The 22817-nt window shown below is 33.7% G+C and overlaps 1 protein-coding gene across 1 annotated transcript in view; it reads left to right on the forward strand.

Moving 5' to 3' along the window:
• Positions 1–6880: 6880 nt before the first annotated feature.
• LOC150110336 (macrophage mannose receptor 1-like) overlaps positions 6881–22817 on the forward strand; it is a 117340-nt gene continuing 101403 nt past the window's right edge. The window contains exons 1-5 of the mRNA XM_090398956.1: positions 6881–6979; positions 7745–7912; positions 14937–15025; positions 15986–16081; positions 19754–19869. Of these exons, the coding sequence (XP_090255082.1) occupies positions 6928–6979; positions 7745–7912; positions 14937–15025; positions 15986–16081; positions 19754–19869 (521 nt within the window). The 5' untranslated portion in view covers positions 6881–6927. The remainder of the gene's footprint in view (positions 6980–7744; positions 7913–14936; positions 15026–15985; positions 16082–19753; positions 19870–22817) is intronic.

Consider the following 22817-nt stretch of genomic DNA (forward strand, 5'->3'; position numbering starts at 1 on the left):
TCTCTCAGTCTTGCATATTAACATCAGAAGCATCCGAAACATTGGTTATTGTTACAGGCTTATCTGAGGAATTCCACTGATATTATTGATATATTGATTCTTACAGAACTATCCATAACTAATGATGAAGCGACTGCTTTCCAAATTTCAGGCTTCCAACAACATAGATCATGCCGCCAAACAAAAAGAGGGGGTGGAATATTAATATTTAACAAACAAAAATTAATAGCAAAAGAAACGGCCTATCAGTTTGAGCATGCTGAATCCCTTTGTCTCGAAATCACTAATACCACCAATAGACAGCATCCCATAACACTAAATGCTATTTACAGGCCACCAAACCTAAACATGATAAAATTCTTGCACGAACTCAATTGCTGGCTTTCAAGCCAACAAATATGCTCAACCGAATACCTAATGATAATTGGCGACATAAACATAAATATTGCAAACTAAAACCAGAACAACACTGTACAATACCTAGACACGCTATCCATGTATAATCTAATACTAACAATAACATCATGTACTAGAGAAGAAATATTCGGAAATACTATCACTGCATTCTGTCTAGATCATACAAACGTCCGAGCACCACCAAACAGTTACACTGCATCAGTCATAAAGTGCAAAGTAGCAGATCATTGCTTCACCGCTCTAAACCTGCACACCAAGACAATATCCATACAATGTTCCACAGAAGAAAAGCGACAGAAAACAATAATGGACGAAGAAATAGTCAACTACGAAATAAGAAAAATAGACTGGGAACACCTGGCATCAGATTCAGCAGATATCTTATATAACAACATTACACTCACACTGGAGGAAATATATAAGAAAGCTACAAAGAAAGTCAGAATTCCTTCAAAAACAACACAAAATCCTTGGATAACACAAAGCTTAATCCTAGAAATACACAGAAAGGACGCTTTATGGAAAGAATTAAAGCGATATCCAAATAATACAGCTTTAAAAACTGAATATAATATAACAAGGAATCGCCTTACAACACAAATCAGAAATGCAAAAAGAAGCTACTACAGAGAAAAACTTACCTCCGCACAAAACAACATGAAACAAACCTGGAATTCTGATCAATGAGATGCTAGATTTTGTTCCCAACGCCACCGCCTCCGAAAAAATAAAACACAACTTCATGAAAGATGCAAAACCTATCCGACAACTAACAAATGACTTTAACCAATACTTTGCAGACTCCATCCAAAAACTGCACAGAAATATTCCCCCAATCAAAAAACGAGACCCTCCACTTGGACCACAATCAAAACAGACATTATGGTTCCCAACCATAAAAGAAGCAGAACTTATCTCTCAAACACATCTAGAACATCAAATCAAACCAAACAAAGGCCCAGCAATTGATGGTATCAGACCTAAAGATATAAAGCAACATGCAACTAGTTTAAGTCCTATCCTAATAAAATTATTAAATAAAATATTTAAAACAGGACAGATACCAAGTATGCTAAAGACTGCCATAATCACACCCATATACAAATATGGAAAAAGAAATTTAATCAGCAATTACAGACCCATAGCAACATTACCAATTATCGGTCAAATTATGGAGCGGATCATACTGAAGAACCTCACAGCATACACCGAGATCTTTAATATTATCCCCAAAACACAATATGGTTTTCAGAAAAATAAGGGAACAATATCTCTCCTGGAAGACTTTACAGACGTAATTAATACCGCCGTAGACAAAAACAAAATCGCCATGGTAGTCTTTATTTATCTAACTAAAGCATTCGATACACTTACACATCAAACCGTGTTAGAAAAGCTGAGGCATGTTGGAATAGACGGGCCTCTTTACAGGTGGTTTACAAACTACCTTCAAAATAGAAAGCATATCACACTTATCGGGTCAAACCGAAGCAGAGAGCTACCGGTAACCTCTGGAGTACCACAGGGAGCTGTACTCGCCCCAAATCTATTCAATATTTACACGCACGATATTAATCAGCTACCACTCAAAGGTAATATATTCCAATACGCAGACGATACAGCAATAATAGCCATCTATAATAACGCAAGCATAGCCCAAAGAAATATGCAACATGACATAAATCTGATCATAGACTGGCTCACGAAAACCTCCATACACCTAAACTCAGAAAAGACAAAATTAATGATATTCAGAAATCCACTGACTCGACCAGGTGATACCAAATATATAACTCTCCAACATCCATTTTCCAACATAAAAACACACAGAACAGCAAAACCACTACAATCACTCAGGTTGAAACAATACGATATATTAGAATTTACTTCGATGCAGATATGAACTGGAATAACTGGAACAGGTTAAAAGACATAGTTCCCATACGCCTAAAAATACTAATATACAAAGCCCAATGCCAAAGTATACTGAGATACGCTATAACAACGTATGCTTTCTGCGCACCCTACAAATTAAATAGATTAATGTCACTACAGTGCAAAATGATAAAACTGATCTTTTGAGTACAAAGAGAAAATAACGACCTTATATACATTGCAATGTCAGTACACAAAATACTGACAGCAAAACATTTATGTCACTATGCAGCTTTGCTAAAACATTATTTCGATGCCAACTACAGGACAGTCAGAAAAACATACCGTATAACAAGACCTCAGACTACTAATAATATCACATATAAATACAACAATCACTAAGGAAAGGCCACGCGAAACTTCTACATTCCAGACATGATAAACAAATTACCTTTTGAATACAGAAACCTTACAAACTACAATTGCTTGAAAAGAGCTCTAAGGACATACTATGAATAAGAAACACGTACCCAAAATACCATACAAACTTAATGAAACACAATATATTCGTTTAGGCTTCCAGTTCAGCGACGCATCAATACATTCCAAATTATTGTGTGTGTGCGCGCACGCGCGCGAATTTCTCAATCATAGATTTCGTATCTTCCCAACAGCAAAAAAAAAAAATAATAATAATAACCAACGGGTGTCATCCTCAGATAAGCTTACATATAAGCTTCGATGATGAAAGCAGAGAAATTAGTTCTAATCCAAGATGTATCACATGTAAACCAAAGTATGTAATGTATGTATTATATGTAAACAAATTCATGTAATGTAAGTATCATACGTAAACAAATGTAAGTAATGTATCATATGTAAATAAATGTATGTAATAACTATAACAAAAGTATGCAATATAGATTGATTATAATTAGAAGAAACACACGTATAAACCACAGTGAAAATTATTTAATTGTAAATGTTTCATCCTAAGTATCTTAGGACATCATCAGTACAGTATTTAAACAAAAATTAGGAATAACATACAGTTAAGGCGCGCGATTACAATAGAATCACATGAAAACGTGCATAACGTGCTAAAGTAGTACAAAAAAAAAACCTTAATTATTTAACACAGTTTTGTATGATAATTTCCCATACTTTAGGAATAGTAAGAACGTCGTTGCGGTTTAGGTTTGGTCTGTGTAGTAGGGCTTCAGAACTTTCTTTGTATAAACGTTCATGTTTAAATATAGATCTATGCAAAAGTTTAGCCTTTTCCCAATGGATCCTATGGTTTGGATTTTCAATTCCGTGTTGAGAGAGGCAAGATTTCTGCGGTTTAAGAAGACGAATGTGGTCTTGATGTTCCGAGATGCGTTTCTGAACAGACCTACCTGTCTGTCCAAAGTAAGATAATTTGCATGAGCATGGAATCTCATAAACACCAGGTAACATCAAGGGTGAGAATTTGTCCTTAGGAGAAGGTAATAAGTTGTAAATTTGGTTGATAGGTTTGTAAGTAGTGGCAAAATTGTATTTCTTCATAATTTTAAAAAGACGTTCTGAGATGCCTTTAACGTAAGGTATAAGAATCCTATGCACTTCTTCCTGTCTGGTTTGATGTATGCAGAAGTGACTGATGATTGTTTGAGTTGTTTTGGGATTATATCCATTTAGGATGGCTGTATTTTTGATAACTTCTAACTCCTGGTTTAAAGATTCTTCAGAGGAGCAGAATTTGTGTGCTCTGGAAACTAGTGATTTAATAATGCCAGATTTCTGAGATGGATGATGAGCAGAAGAATTGTGAATGTAGCGACCTGAGAATGTAGGCTTGCGAAAGACGGAAGTGGCGATGGAACCGTCTTCTTTTCTTTTGATGTATAAATCCAAAAAAGAGATACCCTGTGGAGATTCTTTTTCTAACGTAAAGTTGATGCGATGATGAAGAAGATTAATTTTATCTAGAAACAGTTGTAATTCAGGTTCGGGAATTCAGGATTAGTTATTTAAAAAAAAAAAAATAGAGTGATTATATCCATTGATATTCTATATATAGAGTTTAAAATTGCAATGAAACATCTGTAATAATCATCATTATGAATATTATAATAATATATGTTGTAAAAAATAAAAAATAAAAAATAAAAAAAATTATTATTATTATTAATGAAAATTTCCCTGTACCCTGCTTTGGCTGGGAAAAAACAACATGATTGTTGTTTCGCAAAAAAAAAAAAAAAAAAAAAAAAATATTTAGAATAAACTGGAAATAAAGGAATTTTAATCCTGGTAATATCATGTAATGAAACAACACAAATGTTATATTCTGTAGCAGGCCAGCTGTGGAAAGTACAAAAAAAAAAAAAAACTTAATTCCGGTCAGTAGAAACCGTATCCAGACAATTCATCGCCGACAATTCATCACCTGACAATTCATCGCGTTGACAAATCATCGCGGGGCAATTTATCTCGGGAAAAATTCATCGCGGGTAAAATTCATCGCAGGGAAAATTCATCACAGAAAAATTCATCGCGCGAACTATTGATCGCTGTAAAAGTTATTCACGATAAAATTGAAATGATATTGCATTGATACCGATACATGAAAAGTAAATGCAGTGCAAGATAAATTTCACAAAATATAATTTTATTATGTATCTATGTGCAAGTCCGCCTGATTAGCCGAGTGGCTGGTTGCTTCACAACTATATGCCTAGGAAAGGAGTGTCCAGCATTCGGTTTTCCGTCGCTGATATGAGGAGCTTAGGATCTTTCTCAGACATATCCAAGTTAGCCGGTCTTGAGAACTTAAAAGTTTCTATAGACATAGGATAATCTGTGAGGCATAGGCCAACCACCTTATCCTCGTATAAAGGTTGCGGTTATAAGGAATAGAAACCCTTGACACCGTAAAGGTAAACGAGGTATAGATATATGTATTATTTATTTTCATTTTCATAATATTATTTATTCTCATACAGTGAAAGTAATATTTTATTGATTGGTGAGTTTCTTAATTTCTATTTCGTCTTAAAATGATATAAATATTCTTTCTTACTTTGATTTTACAGATTCTGCTGATGTAATATCAATATTTACAAAATTAAAACCGCAGCCGTTATACGAGGACAAGATGGTTGGCCCTATGCCTCCCAGTGTAGCCTATGTCTGTAGAAGCGTGACGTTCTCAAGGCCCGGTTTGCCTGCTTGCGGGAGGAAAAATCCCATATAAACTGGGGAGAAAAACCCTACAGTCCTCGCCCAAAACCGGCTAACTTGGCTATGTGTGAGAAAGATCCTACACTCCTCAAGTCAGCGACTGGAGTCGAACCCAGGACACTCCTTTCCCAGGCATATGGTTGTGAAGCAACCAACCACTCGGCTAACAGCCGAACTAATACATAGATGCATAGTAAAATTATATTTTGTGAAGTTTATCTTGCACTGCATTTACTTTTTGCATATCGGTACTAATGCAATTCATTTCAGTTTTCTAGTGAAATAGCATTTTCAGCGAATTTTTTCGGTGATCAATAGTTCATGCGATGAATTTTCCTTGGGATGATTTTTCCCTGTGATAAATTATCCCCGCGATGAATTGTCCATTCGATGAATTTTCCGCAATGAATTGTCCGTGAACCGTGGAAACGGATATCAACAGATATGAAAGTCAAACAGCCACATAATCACTAGATTGTATACCAAGTTTACAGTGGTTTAGGAGGCAGTATTTCGAATTTTCTTAGTGTTTGCTGTCAAACATATTTTATACAAAATAAAGTGGAGTTTGCACATTTTTGTTGATATTTGAAAATATGTACGAATTCCGTAAACCGCGTGGAAATTGTTTTCTGTTCTTTATTTTGAAACAGACTAAATTAAATCTCAAAACAAGATGAAGAGAAACATTTAGCTATCATTAACTTTGAGCATTTATTGCAGATTTACATTCTGATGTACAATGTCGGACTAAATCACACCCGAGTAGTATATTAAGCAGCCCATTTCATTCAGGTTAATTTCTGCAAAGAAAATCTTTAATAGTTAACCGACATTAATCGAAATTAATAATTTTAACATAGAATAAACTATTTATAATAGTATACTGTTCGAAATATCCCCTCTCCCACTTGGGCTGTTGCCGCCAATGAAAATTAACATTTCCCACCTTCTTGTTGGTCATTCTACAGCAGATCGACTTCGATCTTTGCAAACTCTTAAGCGAACACATGAACATGGTGAAAATAAACATAGTTTTACATTTACCGATGACTGCATTATTTTTTCAGTGATGTAAGCAACAATATAGCATTTCTTCCGTAATCTGGGAGTTATTTGTTAAGGAATGAATAAAGCCTATTACAAGAGCTCCTTTCTGAATTTTTTAAATTTTATTTTTGATAAAATAAGTATATTAGATTTAACAACCATTCAGTCATTCAGATTTTTTCTGCGTTCCGTAATGCGCAACAATTTTAAATTTCAGAGGATATGAATAAAAGGGAGGAAGGTGTAGTGTGCTTTTCATAGATTAGTTAAGTAACGGAAGTTTCTTATCCGAAGGAAGTACTTTAATCGCTTGGATTTCCTTAATAGTCTTGACAGCAGCGGTTATAGGAAGGCGTTATGAACATAGCTTTACTTATACAGTGCTTCCTTTATATTTTCTTAATTGAAGGTAAATATTCTTAACAATTTCACTTTTGCAATTTTACTATAGTATAATGTTTGATGTCCCTTTCTAATGTTTTATGTTTAAAACAAAATTGCAACATCTACCAGTGTGTTTGACTTTAATTTTTTTCATAATCAACTTATTTTACGAAAAAAATTCCGCAACAAAATAAACTCTAACCATTGTGTAAATAAAGTATTAGTAGTTTACCAGTTTTAGCAGATTTTACTTAGCAGTAAGCTACTCAGATGATGCGAAATTAATAATTCGAGTTTTTTCATAGAAATATATATAAAGTTTAAATTATATATTTTTAAAATAGAAAAATACCTTCGCACAACGGATACCGCAATATTTAAAGACATTATAAAGAAAAATATTTGAAGATAATTTTGTTTTAATCCATGAGTTGTACAAATATTTTGAATATTTTTCCCAGAAGCATGAGCAGTATTGCCCACCTTTACATATAAATTAAAACACAATGAAGGATTACAATCAAATTTAATATTTGGATTACTTTATTTATCTTGCAATAGTAATTTTATATTAAATTGAAATTTACAACTCGAAACATAATTTGTTTATGACTTTCAGATGAGTTGCTTTTAGGTTATACAGAAGATACAAGTCATTTATTTTTGCTCTGCTCATTTTCTCCATTTGGGAACTTATCGTAGTTAATTTTAATTTATATGGTTTATTATGTTTCGACCATTTGACATGCTGGAAAAGTTATGAAATTGTTGTTTATTTTTCCATTTACAGACAGCTATGCATTCACGTGGACCAGCTATGGAGTGTCTTGCTATTTATTCATTCCGGAAAACGTGTCATGGACAAATGCACTCAGAAGATGTGATCAAGTGAATGGAAGTTTAGCAACAGTTCATAAGAATGAAGTCGCTTTCTTTCTCATAAGCCATTTCCCATTTTGTGAGAAACACTTTTTTACCAGATGTTTATTTCCTTATATGTTATTCTTATATATATATATATATATATATATAGAAATACAGTCATCCCTCGACTTACGTCCGGGTTCCGTTCCATCCGGCAGGATGTAAGTCGATACATTAAATCAACAGAGTTATAGGGGTTAGGGACTTAACCGTAATAAGTATACTGTCATTTTAATTTTAAAACTTATTATGAAACTGTACTGTGTGTTACTTCCACTATAAAATAGGCAAATAATCATCCAAATCTTCCTCTACAATCATATGTTCATTACTTTTCCTGTGTGAACGATCAGGCTGTCGGTCTTCTGGTGTAGCCTTTGTTATTATGATGAAAATGTCCAATGTGCTTTGTTTATTCCTATTCTTCTTTGCATCATAATTTTGTTCATAGCAAGCAAACGCATCGAGTACTTTCGTTTCTATTATTAAGTAACGTTCAACATTGGGGTTCAATGTCTTCAGCCATTTTGAGAACACCGCTGACTGCAAAGAACTGTGAATTTTTTAACTACCTCTTCCTTTTCTCGTTTTTCCTCTTCTGCAGCAGTTGTTCCTCCAGTTCGACCAATCCTTCGTTGGTCAACTTTTCGGGGGTACCTTTCTATGAGTTGAATTATGTAGTCATCACTCACTTCGAGATTCAGATTGTTTGCTAGGCTCACCACTACAAACTTCCAAAATCACGTACAAACGTTTTTAATGTCTTTTTCTATATGCCACTCATACACTGGGAGGTCACTTGGTCCCAAGCCACAGCAATATTTTTAATAGCATGATAAATATTGATATGTTTTCCAGAATTACATGAGAGTCTGGTCATTTCCTTCAGTAGCAAAAATGGCTGGTGAAAACGCTCTCCGTAGATAATAAGCCTTAACCACTGCAAGAACGCTCTGATCCATTGGGTGGACCAATGAAGTAGTGTTTGGAGGGAGAAACATGACCTGGTGAGGATGACCGCTATAAGACGTATAAGACGGATGACCTGGAGCATTATCTAGAATTAATAAAATTTTAAATTCTACATTTTCTTTCATACAAAGCTATTCATTTCGCTCGCATAATGTTAACTAAGGCATCTCAAACAATTTTTGAGTCATCCTCGACTTTTTATGAAGTGGGAGTATGCTTCCTAATGTTTTTGAAGATTCCTGGATTCTCACTGTCCCATATCACAAATGGTTTCAGTGTATATCCAGCCGCATTACCCATAATACGGCGTAATATGGGTAATGCGTAAATCGTAATACGGCATTAAGAGCTTTAAAATTAGGTATAGATTTTAGCTTTTTGTGGATGAATTGTCCGCTCGGCCAATTTGTTTTCGAAACAAGGCCGTCTCATCCATATTAAATATTTGCTGGGGCAAATACTTTTCCTCTGTAATAATTCAATTTTTCCACAAACTCTTTGGCAGCCTTCTGAGCACTTGAAGATTCCTATATATTTTCACATTATGCATCGCAATATGCTGCTTGAATCTCATGAACCAACGGGAAGAATCCCCGCATTTGTAGTCATAATCGGGTTTGCTTTCTGCTTGAATATATTGAAGAGACTTAGTGCCTTAGCGGTTATGGTCACAGTGCTTATGGCCATGCGGTTTTGGTTCAGGTCCTCTATGCATGATGCAAGTAGCTTTTCCATATCACCGATAGGAGCTTGTCTTTGCTTCGTCACTCTCGTCGATTTAATGAAAGCAGATCCTTTCACAGCCACTACGATTTTATCCTCATTTTTCAAAATGGTCGTCACTGTAGAAAGAGACCATCCGAAGTCACGTGCGATCACATTGACGGCTTACCAGCTTCATGTTGCTTTATAACTTGATACGTCGTTTCAAGATCAATTGCACGCCATTTTTTTTGTGAGTCTTCACTAGGGTTTTTGATTGTGCGTGTAGGGGGACATGTCGCACAAAACATCGCAAAATATTTAGCGACGAATACACAAATAACCCATTTCTCAAACATAAAATCAACAGAGGAACTGTTGGAGACACGTGCCGACTGCCGAGGGAGGTTGCCACTATACATGCTTTAGCTTACGCTCGCTTGCCTCTTGTTCCAAAGTATAGCCGAAAATGTTATTTATTCCCTTATGGGATCAGGGAGGTATCTTCGAAAGGACGTAACTCAAACGGACGTAAGTCGAATATTGTAATAAACCTTTATAGCTGTAATTAATAATATGTTATTATTATTATTATTATTATTATTTTTTTTTTTATTATTATTATTATTAGTAGTAGTAGTAGTAGTAGTAATATCATTATTATCATAAAAGAAATATACATGCCAATAAACAAAAACTCAGCACACAGTTTATGAGAAATATACAAACAGAAATGTAAAGAATGTTGAAAAAAAGTGATGAGCACTTAAGTATAAATATATATATATATAAATAAGCTTCACCTGTTGGTGAACCTAATGGTTTCACCTGGTTGGAAACTCGCATCGCAGAGTACATAAGGTCTTTTCGCTATACACTTCGGTTTTAGGTCTAGCTACTCACTGATGAAGCCTCAAAAAAGGCTGAAACCGGTCTGGGTAGTGACCTCCCTACCATAATGTAATAACAGCATACATTTCCTAGGAAATGTGTTTTTACATTATGGAAAATACCTAAGAATAGCGATAAGAATTTACCGACTTTGCTGCGAGACTTCCGGTATTGCACTACGTGCTAGGATCACTTGCATTTGCTCACGCCAGTGTCGCCGATACTTTATAGTTTACTATATTCGGCAAGAAACTCTCTGATTCCAATCTTTGAGTTTCTTATTCGGTTTTAAAACTATGTGGGATTTAATATCCCCTTAATTTAAATAGTTATGAGTACTTTTCACTAAAAATAAGGGTATGACTTTATTTCGCTTTTAATGTATCGGAGTACAAACAGCCAAAACATATATATATATATATATATTTCAGTCTATATATATATATATATATATATATACAGGGTGTTCGGGATAAATTTGACAGTTTCGTAAGGAAAAAGAAAATCTTCTTTGTATCTATTAAATTTAATGAATTGACAAAAAAACATTACAGGCAGAGTTAATTACAATACTATCAACAAGATTTACTCAAAATAACCACCATTAGCATCGATCACAGCTTCAATTCTGCTTCGGAACCTCGAACAAGCTGATGCTACAGTCTCCCTGGGAAGGGCCGCAAAAACTGTTTTAATTTTATCCATTAACTGGGCTTTTGTATTACTGGAAGTGCGATTGGTGTCTTTTTCAACTGCGCCCCATACAAAATAATCCATGGGGTTAAGGTCTGGGGAGTTTGGAGGCCAAACATTTGGACTGGTGAAGTCGTAGAAATTTTCAGACAACCATTTTTGACTTTTCCCAGGGGTGTGGCAAGGGGCCGAATCCTGCTGCCATACATACGGCCTACCATTGCCTACCCTTGTTATCCAGGGCTTGACTACAGTTAGCAACTCCACGAACAAAGCCCGAATTCCAATGCCAGGGTTCTTCAACACCTGTTCCTGCAGATTTGCGAGGAATTCTGCTGTACGAACGCAATCAGATCGTCTGCTAGGGATCTTTCTTCTTGCTGCATCCTCGTAGTCACCATTGCAAGTCTCTAGTTCATGCCTGATTGTTTTTACTGTATTCAGGGAGCATTGGGCAGCAGTCGTAATATCCTTATTTTGATGGCGGGCACGAATCATCATGATACAAGTTATTCTCTTCCATGATTCAGGTGGGTTTCAGCTATCCATCCTTTCTGACATCTTGTATGTGAATGAAGAAGGGTCCAAACTTTTAAATGAAGAGAAGTGTGTGTTAATACATGAAACTTACGGAAAAATATAATTAATTATAAATATGTCAAATTTATCCCGAACACCCTGTATATATATATACATATATATATATATATATATATTTTATATATATATATATGTATATGTATATATATATATATAGTAGACTGGAAGCCGAGAGATACTGAAATAGAAATCTATTTATTATTTTAACGCACAACTCGTTTGGTCTTCTTAGAAAAAGACGAAGACTTCGGGTGCATAACACGAAAAGAGAAATATAGAAAATATATGTTACAAGAGAACAACAGATATGAATTAACTTGATAACTGCTGCTGACATATGAAGGCTTTCTGTATGCAATTGCATTGTTGTGAAAGTTCACTCGGGCATGATCTCGTGAAGGCCAAAGCAGTTTACCTGAACAGTGAAAATCAAATACTGTACTGTAGGTTATAGCTAACCTATGTAAGTGTTAACGTGATCCACATTTGAGAGAATCGTAGCTGGCAGAGTGCCAAAAGTGTCAATTCATGAAACGCATTGATTAGTTCTCTCATCAGTGGTCATATATTGCAATGGGCAAAGTTCAAAACTATTTATTGTGCATATACCATCACATCGATTAAGGGATAAGATAAACGGCATGCATCATAGAAAGATGTTTAGACTAAGTGAAAAAATGACTGATGATAAGTAGAATTCTGCTTGTTTTGCTTTTGGAATGGTATGCCATGATTCAATATTCAGTAGTCGATATTTTTTCCAGAGAGAGTGAATCTTCAGTATGCCATAAGGACAGAGGCTCATAAGAATAATTTACGTTTACCTTCACCATCAGCTCTTTTTATTTATTACAAAAGTTTCATTCTATTTCATAAAATTAAATATGATGAACATGAAAGGTCAATTTGTGTATATATATATATATATATATATATATATATATATACATATATATAAGGAATGAATGCTAGACAAAAGTTTAAAGAAAAATTTATTAACACAACTTATAAATATATAATTGAAATTATGCAAAAAGTTTGAATAATTAGATTATAAGACGAGCGAGGACGATTCATTTATTGGAGTATTTTCACCAAATGCTGTTTGATAGATGAATAGAATAATTAGTTCACTTTAAAAGCAAGATATCACGTTTTCCTTTTTATAAAGCAATACTAAAGAAAAACCAAAACTTTCTTTAAAAGATTCATCTATGAAACCTATAAGATAATTTGTGAATATTGAACATTATCCGTTATAATGCAGTATTTAACTGCAGTTATAATCCAGTGATTCTTAGTAGTTCTGTAGTTTAAGGGCATTGATTAAATAATGGCTTCCTCAAGTAAAGTACTACTTTTTCAGTTGAAGATAGGTTAGTCTCATGCGAAGTTTATAGGAATTTCTTTCGGGAATCTCTAGTTTTATATTTCACTACGTACCACAGATAAAATAACGTACAGGTGAGGAGCTGAAACATTTGCAAAAGTGACGGATATTCATTAGTTCAAAGTATGTGTAGTGGATCAATCGAGATCTAATTGACCTTAGATCTGGAGGATATGACAGTTATATACTTGATAATTACATATTGAACACTTAATGGAAAAAAAAAAACAATTTAATATCAAAACTATGTTTTCGAAGGTGGAAATGACAAGGCATTTTCTCCATGATTAGGGTTTAAATTGTAACTGTAGTGATATGGAAATGAAAATAATTTGATGCTCAATTTAATACCTTATTTCATTCATTTTTGCTATAAATCATTAAATGAAATTATTTTTCTTTACTTTTAAATAATGTTATCTGCACGTTTATTTCAATTATGACCCCATTATTCCTTAAAGTTTCGATAGCTCACTTTGTTTCAAACGTCTACCTTGGATGGAAAGACCTCGGTTTGAATTCCGTCTACCACACGAAGAACCTTTATCGGAGGGAGTTTGCCATTTAAGGTAAGATACCAATCCCATTTGGAAGAGGAAGGATTTTTATTCTCCAAACAGACAAACTTTTATATGAACGCCTGATATTGACAGCCAAACTGCACAAGAAGATAAAATTAACCATGTTATTAATTAAATCATTAATTAGTTTTCGAACAAACCGAAATGAAGATATGTGCAAAATAATTTATTTCTTCATTGTTCCTATGTTTCTGCTAATTTATAGGCGTTGACGGCTTAGGTTTAACATCAGTGCAGCTAGAATTGTGGGGAGAACGCGTTACTTCCGAAGAGCATTCAATTAACATCTAGGTAGTGTGCTTTACTGGAGGAAAGCTGAAGTTCTGTCAGAAGAAGTGTCATTCTTTCCCATTCGCACAGCATTATTTTTGCATTGTGCTCATTAAAAAGTAAGGTGAGAGGAGAGAAACAAGACTATATACTATTGCTGAAGTATCAGATTAATGATTTGTGAAATTCTTCTAGACTACGCTGCTTTGTGCCTTCTTTAGTTAAAAATAGCTCACTATGTTTTCACCCGAAATATATTGATTCATGTGCCTCTTTAGCGCTGTTGAAAAAAAAGCGACGGGGATTGAACCCTTCGACAGGGAAAGGTTATTCTCTTCCTGAGGAGAACATTGATGTTGAAGCTAAATTAAAAGATCTCATACGGATATAGTAGGGTTTTTCCTCCCAGATACTCGATATTTTCATTCCACATACAGGAAAAATAAGCCAGAGCACACATGAATATACAGAGAATGGTAGATGCCATAGTGTGTGTGTGTGTGTGTGTGTGTGTGTGTGTGTGTGTGTGTGTGTGTGTGTGTGTGTGTGTGTGTGTGTGTGTGTGTGTGTGTGTGTGTGTGTGTGTGTGTGTGTGTGTGTGTGTGTGTGTAGATGACGGATATCTCCGTAGGCTTTAATATGATGAGAGAGTATTACAGAAACTGACGCGATAATTCCTTGAGGGTTTCACGATTATTTTATTAAGAGTAATAATTATCATCTTCTTCGCATTCCAACTCTATTATTTATGGTATATTAAGAAGACAACTCAAAGGTCTTCATATTTTTCACATAAAAATATTAGAAATTCAGTGTTGTTACATTGCCATAATATTATAAGAATTATATTCATTTTTATTATCAAATAATTTATAAAGAATAAACAGAAATAATATTATTATGAATGTCTTTCAAATTGAATAAAATGAGCTGAATAGTATACTAAGGTTAGTTTTTAGATTCACAGGAAAGTTACTGGTTGATGTCAACCAACATATCTGAAGCTTCGTCACCAGACACACGCGAGTGCTTGTCTCTAACAGGCCAGGTAAGTGAGAGTTTTTTTTTTTTTAATTTAATGTTGTTTAATGAAACAATCGTGGTAATGCTGAGTTTTGCTATGTGCAAATCTATTTATTGATATTTATTGCAATTTTATTCTCCAGCCATTCTCAAGGAGTTAATGAATACTTTTCACCATCTTATGTTATTTCGCTCTCAGAAAATATAACATTTACGATGTTTCCTCTTTTACTAAATACTTATTTTACTTAATGTCATAATTATTTTAGCAATAATTGTTTGTCACAGGGTGCACATTTGTTGTGTTTGATAATATTTGTTCGTGCTTCGCAATATTTATTTTATATAGAATATCGTAGAGAATATTTTATTTAGGATAACACATTATAATCACTCAAAGTTCTTTTCGTATAAGCCCTTATTTGCAAATTTTGGATTATTTCTCAATAAATTTCAAAACAATGTATTTAATGCATTGTTCGGCAGTATCTATTTCAAGGATTAGTGACGTGTGCAAGTATTCAGGCTTTATTTATATAATAACAATGAATTTAAATAAATACCTTTACATATTTCATTATGATCTAAATCACTGTTAGAATATTTGATAAACATAGATATACTTATATTATTATTATTATTATTATTATTCCTGATACCTCCAAGGAGTCCGAAGACTCATCGCGGGAGGATACCTACAACTGTCTCAACCACTACACCGAACCTCTACTACGAATCCACCAACGCCATCTACCGACCATCACAACTACTATTTTTGTCTGTAAGTTGCGTGTGTTCTGAAGGGCCGATTTGTCTGTATGCAGGATAAAAAACCCGAGTTTCCGGGAGAAAAAACCCTGCTACCTCCGTATGAGATCGGCTAACTCACCTTCGACTGAAATCGTCCAGATAAAAATTTCTCCCGTCGTGACGAGAATCTAACTTAGGCCTCATAAATGCATACTTTTATCATTATATCTTCCAGGGAATTATTCCTCTCGCTGACTGTGATATAGACACTAGAGGCGTTATTTGTGAACAAGAATCCTGTACCACAGACAATGAAGAGTTATGTCCCAAGGTAAGAAGCATTAGCAATGCGATTATGTGCACTGCTATTTCCGATATATTTTTATTTATTTATTATTATTATTATTGATGATAATAACAAATTATTGTTGATGATGAGAAAAACAAAGTGCTGTACTAAGTTAAAAGGAGAAATGAAGTAGCAAGATTCAACTAATTAAATGAACTGTTGATTATTATTATCATTATCATTATTACGTGACACCTCCAGGTAGTTCAAAGATTCATCTAGCGAGGGCACCTACTCTACAACTCTCTTTCCACCACTCAATCCATCAGCTACAAAGAACCGCAACTACACCAACGTCATCTACCGCCTACTACCACCACTAGTATTTTCACAGACAATTACAAACATGCATGCCCAAGACGGGATTCGAACCCGCAGCCTTCTGGCTGGAAAGCGGATCCGCTAACCACTCGGCCTACCATTCCGGCAAAACGTTCCTCCGATCAACGACTAGACTTGGATAAACACTTGCAATTTATAGTCTAACCAAGTGAAAAAATTTTAACATCTTTCTCTAATCCAGAGTAATTTAATAAAAAGGTGTGACACCTTTTGGCAACTCGTATAGGTAAATATGACTTTTCCATTACTTCCACAATTTCTCCGTGTTTAATCAACGGTTCTACATCGTCCCAGCGCCATATCTTTGCTGAAATGCCGCAGGGATCTCTACTGGCTCCATTGCTGTTTTCTGTATACATGTCAGACATCCCGCACAATCCGATGTCTTCCATTTTGGTCCTGTATGCAGACGATACAGCAATACTAACCAGATCTCTCCGATCTGAATACAAGCATCCAACCAATTTCATAACTCTCACGATCTTTACGAAATATCTTCCGCGTTTTTGAACATCAGTCCAGTACGATCACGTATTCGACTGACTAGACATTTGTTTAATAATATGAAAACTTCTTTCCTTCTACAAGTGAACCTTCTTTTAATTAAGCCTACAACTTGCTTTAAACGCTAACCCCACCTTGTCTGTCATCCGGATTTTAATAATCTCGCTAAGCGATATCCTATTAATTTCTGTTAAGTGAATTATGATCTGTCGGTTCATGGGAAATGCTATCGAATGCTTTGTTAACATCCAAGAAAATCATCATATCACAGCCTTTACCTTGAAATATTTCCCTTGTAATTCGTAAGCCGGTTTTTCAATGCAGATCTCCCCTTAAATGAAACTGTGCTATAGTGTGTTCAGCAAGTGATCCTTATCAAGAATATCCAGTATAGGGCTACTAATTACTTTTTCTCTGATTTTTTATGTACCACTAAGCTTATTCAGTAGTCTATATATCACCACTTCATGAATTCATTAAACATTATCGACCCTTATATTTATGTGATTACCAACAAATATATGTATTATTTCTACCTCAAATTATCAAAAAATTTAAGATATTAAAAATTTCCGCTCTGTGATTTACATAATTGGGTATCGTGTTCGAATCATGTCCTTCAATCTCAGTATTTCTTGTTATACCTGACCCATTGTACACATGCACACTTGAAAGTATTTAACGGAATTCCTCCACTACAATTACAGTTGGAGTTATGAAAATAGTTGCAGAAGAACTGGTTATGCTTAATTCATTTCTATTATCTTTATTCTTTTTACACAACTATAAAAAAGCTTTTCGAATTAATGTGGCCACACCTAGCTAAGTATATAAAATTATATTTTCTTCACAATCCCTATTGGCAATTTTGGTTAGAATTAGTATGAGAGATATAAACTATTGCTTTTATCTATCACACTTAATAGTTTATTATCCTCCTTTTTTTTACCAGCAGATTTCAAGTTAAATACAACGTGTTTATAGTTGCTGGAATAAACATAAAAGTATGCAAGATGATCATCACAGTTATTATCCTTTTTGTATTATTGTCTCCTCTATTCAATAATTGTACCAGTTAATACTTCTTATTTCTGTTATCATATGCTAAAGGGATATGATAAGAGAAATATTCTATTTATCATATCCTATTTTAACAGAGATAGACGCACGATGATTTCTAGTTACTGTTTCTTCCCTTAATCAATAGAATGGAAAATCAGAGTAAATAATATCGGCAAGCATTAATTACTCTGATGTTATTAAAATAGAAATACCAAACTTTATCCTCTTTAGGTAAGTTCAGGTGCACTGTGAGTCATATAATAAAATAAGCAGGAAGTTTTTTCTGCTAAGATCTCCATTATATAAATATGCACAACTCCTAAAATGATTTACCAAAAGTTTCTGAATATACTGAATACTTTCTAGCTTTGTGGATTATAAAAATTATCATTTCAACAACAGTTAACTAATTTCACAGAGAGTCTTCCCATTTCTTCAGTTATTACATATTTCAGGTATAGCATATCAGTGTACGTATAGCTGCAGGAAAATGTGACTAGTATTCACATAGCTATAATCTCTTTTTTCTTAGCTGTACTCATTACCTCACAACAAAACAAAATTCTATAATCTTTCGATGTCATTCGATTATTAATTGGTTCAAAAAATATTAGAAATCATGTTCAAATGGTTTTCTCTTTCTTTCTGTTGATCTTTCCACGAACAGGATTGTCTCACAGTCACCTTTATTTTAGCTATTTTACACACACACACACACACACACACACACACACACACACACACACACACACACACACACACACACACACACACACACACACACACACACACACACACACACACACACACACACACACACACACACAACAAACGAAACGCGTATTTTTATAAGACATTCTATTTTAAATTGAAATCAGATATTTTTTGTACTAAACATAATAACTTCCAAGAAATATACAGCGTTTAAGACATAAATCATAAAAACATCGTAAGTAAACCGTAGCCTGCTTCACAACTTGCTGCAATGACAGAACAAACATCGAACAAAGGCTAACTGAACAATTCGAATACGAAAACCAGATTCAATAACAGAATAAAAAAATCTTTCATATAAGATACATTTTAAATGATACAAATCATTGAATTGAAAGTGTTAATATTTTTCATTTAATTACCTAAGTTTCTGGTTTAAGGTTACTGATGCAAGTCTTCGTTTATCTTTCGTGACAGAAAGTATCTCACGCGTGATGAAGATTATTCGTTTCTAGTCCAGTACATTTCTTTTAGATTCATATTTATTCATAATAATTATGCCAAATATTAAATCGCTTGTTAGAAAATTAGTCTATTGTCTTCGATTTTTTAGATATATTTCAAATAAACTGTCACAGTTTATTAACTTACTTCATGTTCTTCGAATACTGTATTAATAGTTAATTAATTGCTCAAGGAATTACTCAGTTAATTACTCAAGGAATATCCTCGAGTAATCCTACGTGAAATATAATTCTAATAATTTCAACACTGCATAACTTAGTATTGATTGTTTTGGTGATTTCTTTAAATGATATTATTAAATCCTGCCTTCTACTGACGTTGTATAAATAGAAATAAATTATTACTGAAAAATAAGGAATACATTTTGAATTACATTCAATAATTATTTATGTTTTTATTTACTAATATAAACTGTGGATTACAAACTGGACACCGCATGAATTTTAGAATACTTTGTCTCACATCACACCAGTCATAATTTTGCACTAATGCAGTAATCAATTGCAGGGAATGAGTAGCTATGGAGATTGGTGTTATTGGACGGAAGAGATTTTTTCAACGCGGGAAGAAGCCTATTTGTCATGTTCAAAGAAAGATGGTCGTTTAATAGATTTCAGTTATAAGTAAGGAATCTAAGTTATTTATGCTAAACATTAAATCATATTTTAAATTAGTGCTTAAATAGGGTAAAAACTCCTTCTCCTTCATTTAGCATGCCGTAATAATCAAGAATTTATTTAGTTTTGCACTTTCATAGTTATAATGAAAACCAATGTTTCCCAACATGGGGCTTACGCCCCACGGGGGGGATTTAAATATTTTTGGGGGAAGTTAGAAAATGACGTTGCATTCGTCACCTCATCACCGATATACTCAAAAAACTCACCATTGTCTGCGATAAATTGCCGATGTTGCAACACTGACTTTCCGAGAAAAAAAGCTGACATCACTAGTACAGCAGTCAACATAAATACAGTATCAAGAAGAACTCTCAGAAAAGCAAAATGATGAGTCTATTAGAAATTTATTTAACACAAAAGGAACAATGGTACGGCTTTCTGACGAGATAGAAACGAAATACAGAAATTCAACTAGTTTTGCAAAAAAAAATACTGTTGCCCTTCCCGTCGTCATATTTAGTTGAATGTGGCTTCAGTGCTGTAAATGACTTGCTACTGAAAAAAAGAAATCATCTGGATATCACAAACCATGGGGATTTGAGATTGAAAATGACTAAATTAGTACCTCAAATAAAACCTCTTTGCAGAAGACATCAAGCTCAAGGATCGCATTAACTTGGATTTTATTTTCCCCAGTTCAGTTCGATTTATGTTTTACAATATACAAAGTGTAATAATAAAATTTATATTCATTGAAGAAAGTCAAATTAAAAACAGTTTTACCTATGTTCCTTTTTTTAAATTTTTTATTTAAAGTACATATTTATATTATACTTTTCAGAACTTGGCTGACTATTATGCTGGGGGGGAATCAAAATCTTTGAGGCGTTGAGGTGGGTCATGATCCAAAAAACGTTGGGAAATACTGATGAAAACATTTTAACAAATAAACGTATTAGATATTCTGCTGAACGCTTGCTTGCTTCTTATTCTAGCAGATTTCCAAAAAATTATATATATATATATATATATATATATATATATAATTTTAGAATTATATATATATATAATTTTAGAATTATATATATATACAATTCTAAAATTATTATAAGAATATATTAGAATTCATTAAAACCTCCTTGAACATGCCTCCTGCATTTATTTCAAAAATAACAAAAAATAAAATAAATAAACAGAAGCCCAAAAACAATATCTTAAAATAGCATCCAATATATATATAAAGATAAGCCGAAATTTGAAACGTTTTCATGTCACATAATATTAACATTAACATTTTTGGCTAGATGGGTGAAGCAAAATTGCTTTTCATATTCCCCTTTGTCTTATAATGAAAGAACTTTGAATGGAGTGTTTGTGAGCTATATGCTCGCCCATTGAGGGCAGTGAAGTTAGTTGTGTTCAGCTGAACTTGAGATATACTTTGGTCTTTTATATTTGTTGATTTCTGCTTCATTGTATTCCGAGGCTTCCTTGATTAACGGGTTTGAATGATTACTTGTCTTGGTAAAGAACTTCTCAGCTAGATTTATGAGAAAGGAAAGGAAGAGATATAAGGGATATTAACTTCTCTATGGATCTGGGTGTTTTCATGTCACTTATAGTCCTTATAAAGACTGGCTTAAAGTGGCGAAGCAAGAATGCTTTTCATCTTCCCCGTTATCTATAGAGGACAATGTAGGGATAAGGTTATTGGGCTATTATTAAAGCTCTGATCATGGCAGGAGGTAACAGCAATAGCCGAGCCTCAGTTAGAACTTCATTGGCTACAGCATTGCCATCCATTACCCTCCAAAGGTATTAATCACCTTTTTTGTCCAACATATAATATAATATATATTTTAACATATATTGGTGTGAGTAGTGTAATTATTTTTATATAAAAAATTTAAGGAAAATGATACATTTTTTTTTAAATTGAAAAATATTAAAAGTTGCACTATTTTTATATAATACATTTTTAATAGAAAAACATTAAACGTTGCACTATTTTTATAGATATTTTTAATTATATAAATAAAGCTAATATTGAACAAAAATGGCTGTTTAGAGTCTTAGCAGCAAATAGTGCAAAATGAGGGCAACTCGGAAATAGTACAACAACAAGTCGACTCGCGGCAAAGGTGGAGCAAACTCCGAACAACTGATCCAAAAATAAACAGTTTACCAGCTCAAAGAACCGGCTTACCAGCCTGGAATTGGGGGGGGGGGGGGACTGTAGGTGACAGGTGGAGGCCCCCTAGTTTTAGATATAAATGAACAGATAAATATATTTCGTATATAATGAACTGATAATACATTGCCGTTAGCATTTTACTGACAAAGAGCAAGATATGTGGTTTGAATTTAGATCGCTGGATTACATTACTTAAAAGATGACGATCCAGGAGCTTTATATTTTCCTTTTCTTAAAATTGGATTACTGTATTATGATTCCATTATCATGTAAGGTATTTCTCAAGTTCAGTTCTCGTCAGAAACTAGGCAGAAACCTTTTTGGGGTGGAAAGCTTTCTCGTTACAATGGAAAAATTCAGAAGTGCAAATAAAAGGATATACATAGGCTACAGAGCTTTCGATGTCTGTTAAGTATGGCATTATGGAAGCGGTTAAAATAGGTTAATCATATTCTCATAAGGCTTAGGGCATGTTTTTTAAAATTTTTACTTTAAAACTGAAACGTTTTAAGTTTCTAAAGGTGTTATTTATCTATTTTTTATTATTATTTTTTCGTTGAAGGCCTATTAATATCCTTCAATCGCAAATAAATTATTCTAGGTAGAGATACTATACGATTTCTTTGACAATATTTAAAATCTTTTTTTTTTCTTGTCGTTGGACAGCTTTGAAATAAAACTAGTAATTTAAAAAGAAAATTGCTTCATTTGCCTGTGAAATAATCATGGAAAATCAAAATCACACTTAAAAAATATC

The sequence above is a fragment of the Typopeltis vanoorti genome, chromosome 1, assembly GCF_054136105.1.
Source record: "Typopeltis vanoorti isolate ZY-2024b chromosome 1, IOZ_Tvanoo_1.0, whole genome shotgun sequence".
Classification (NCBI taxonomy): Eukaryota; Metazoa; Arthropoda; class Arachnida; order Uropygi; family Thelyphonidae; genus Typopeltis; species Typopeltis vanoorti.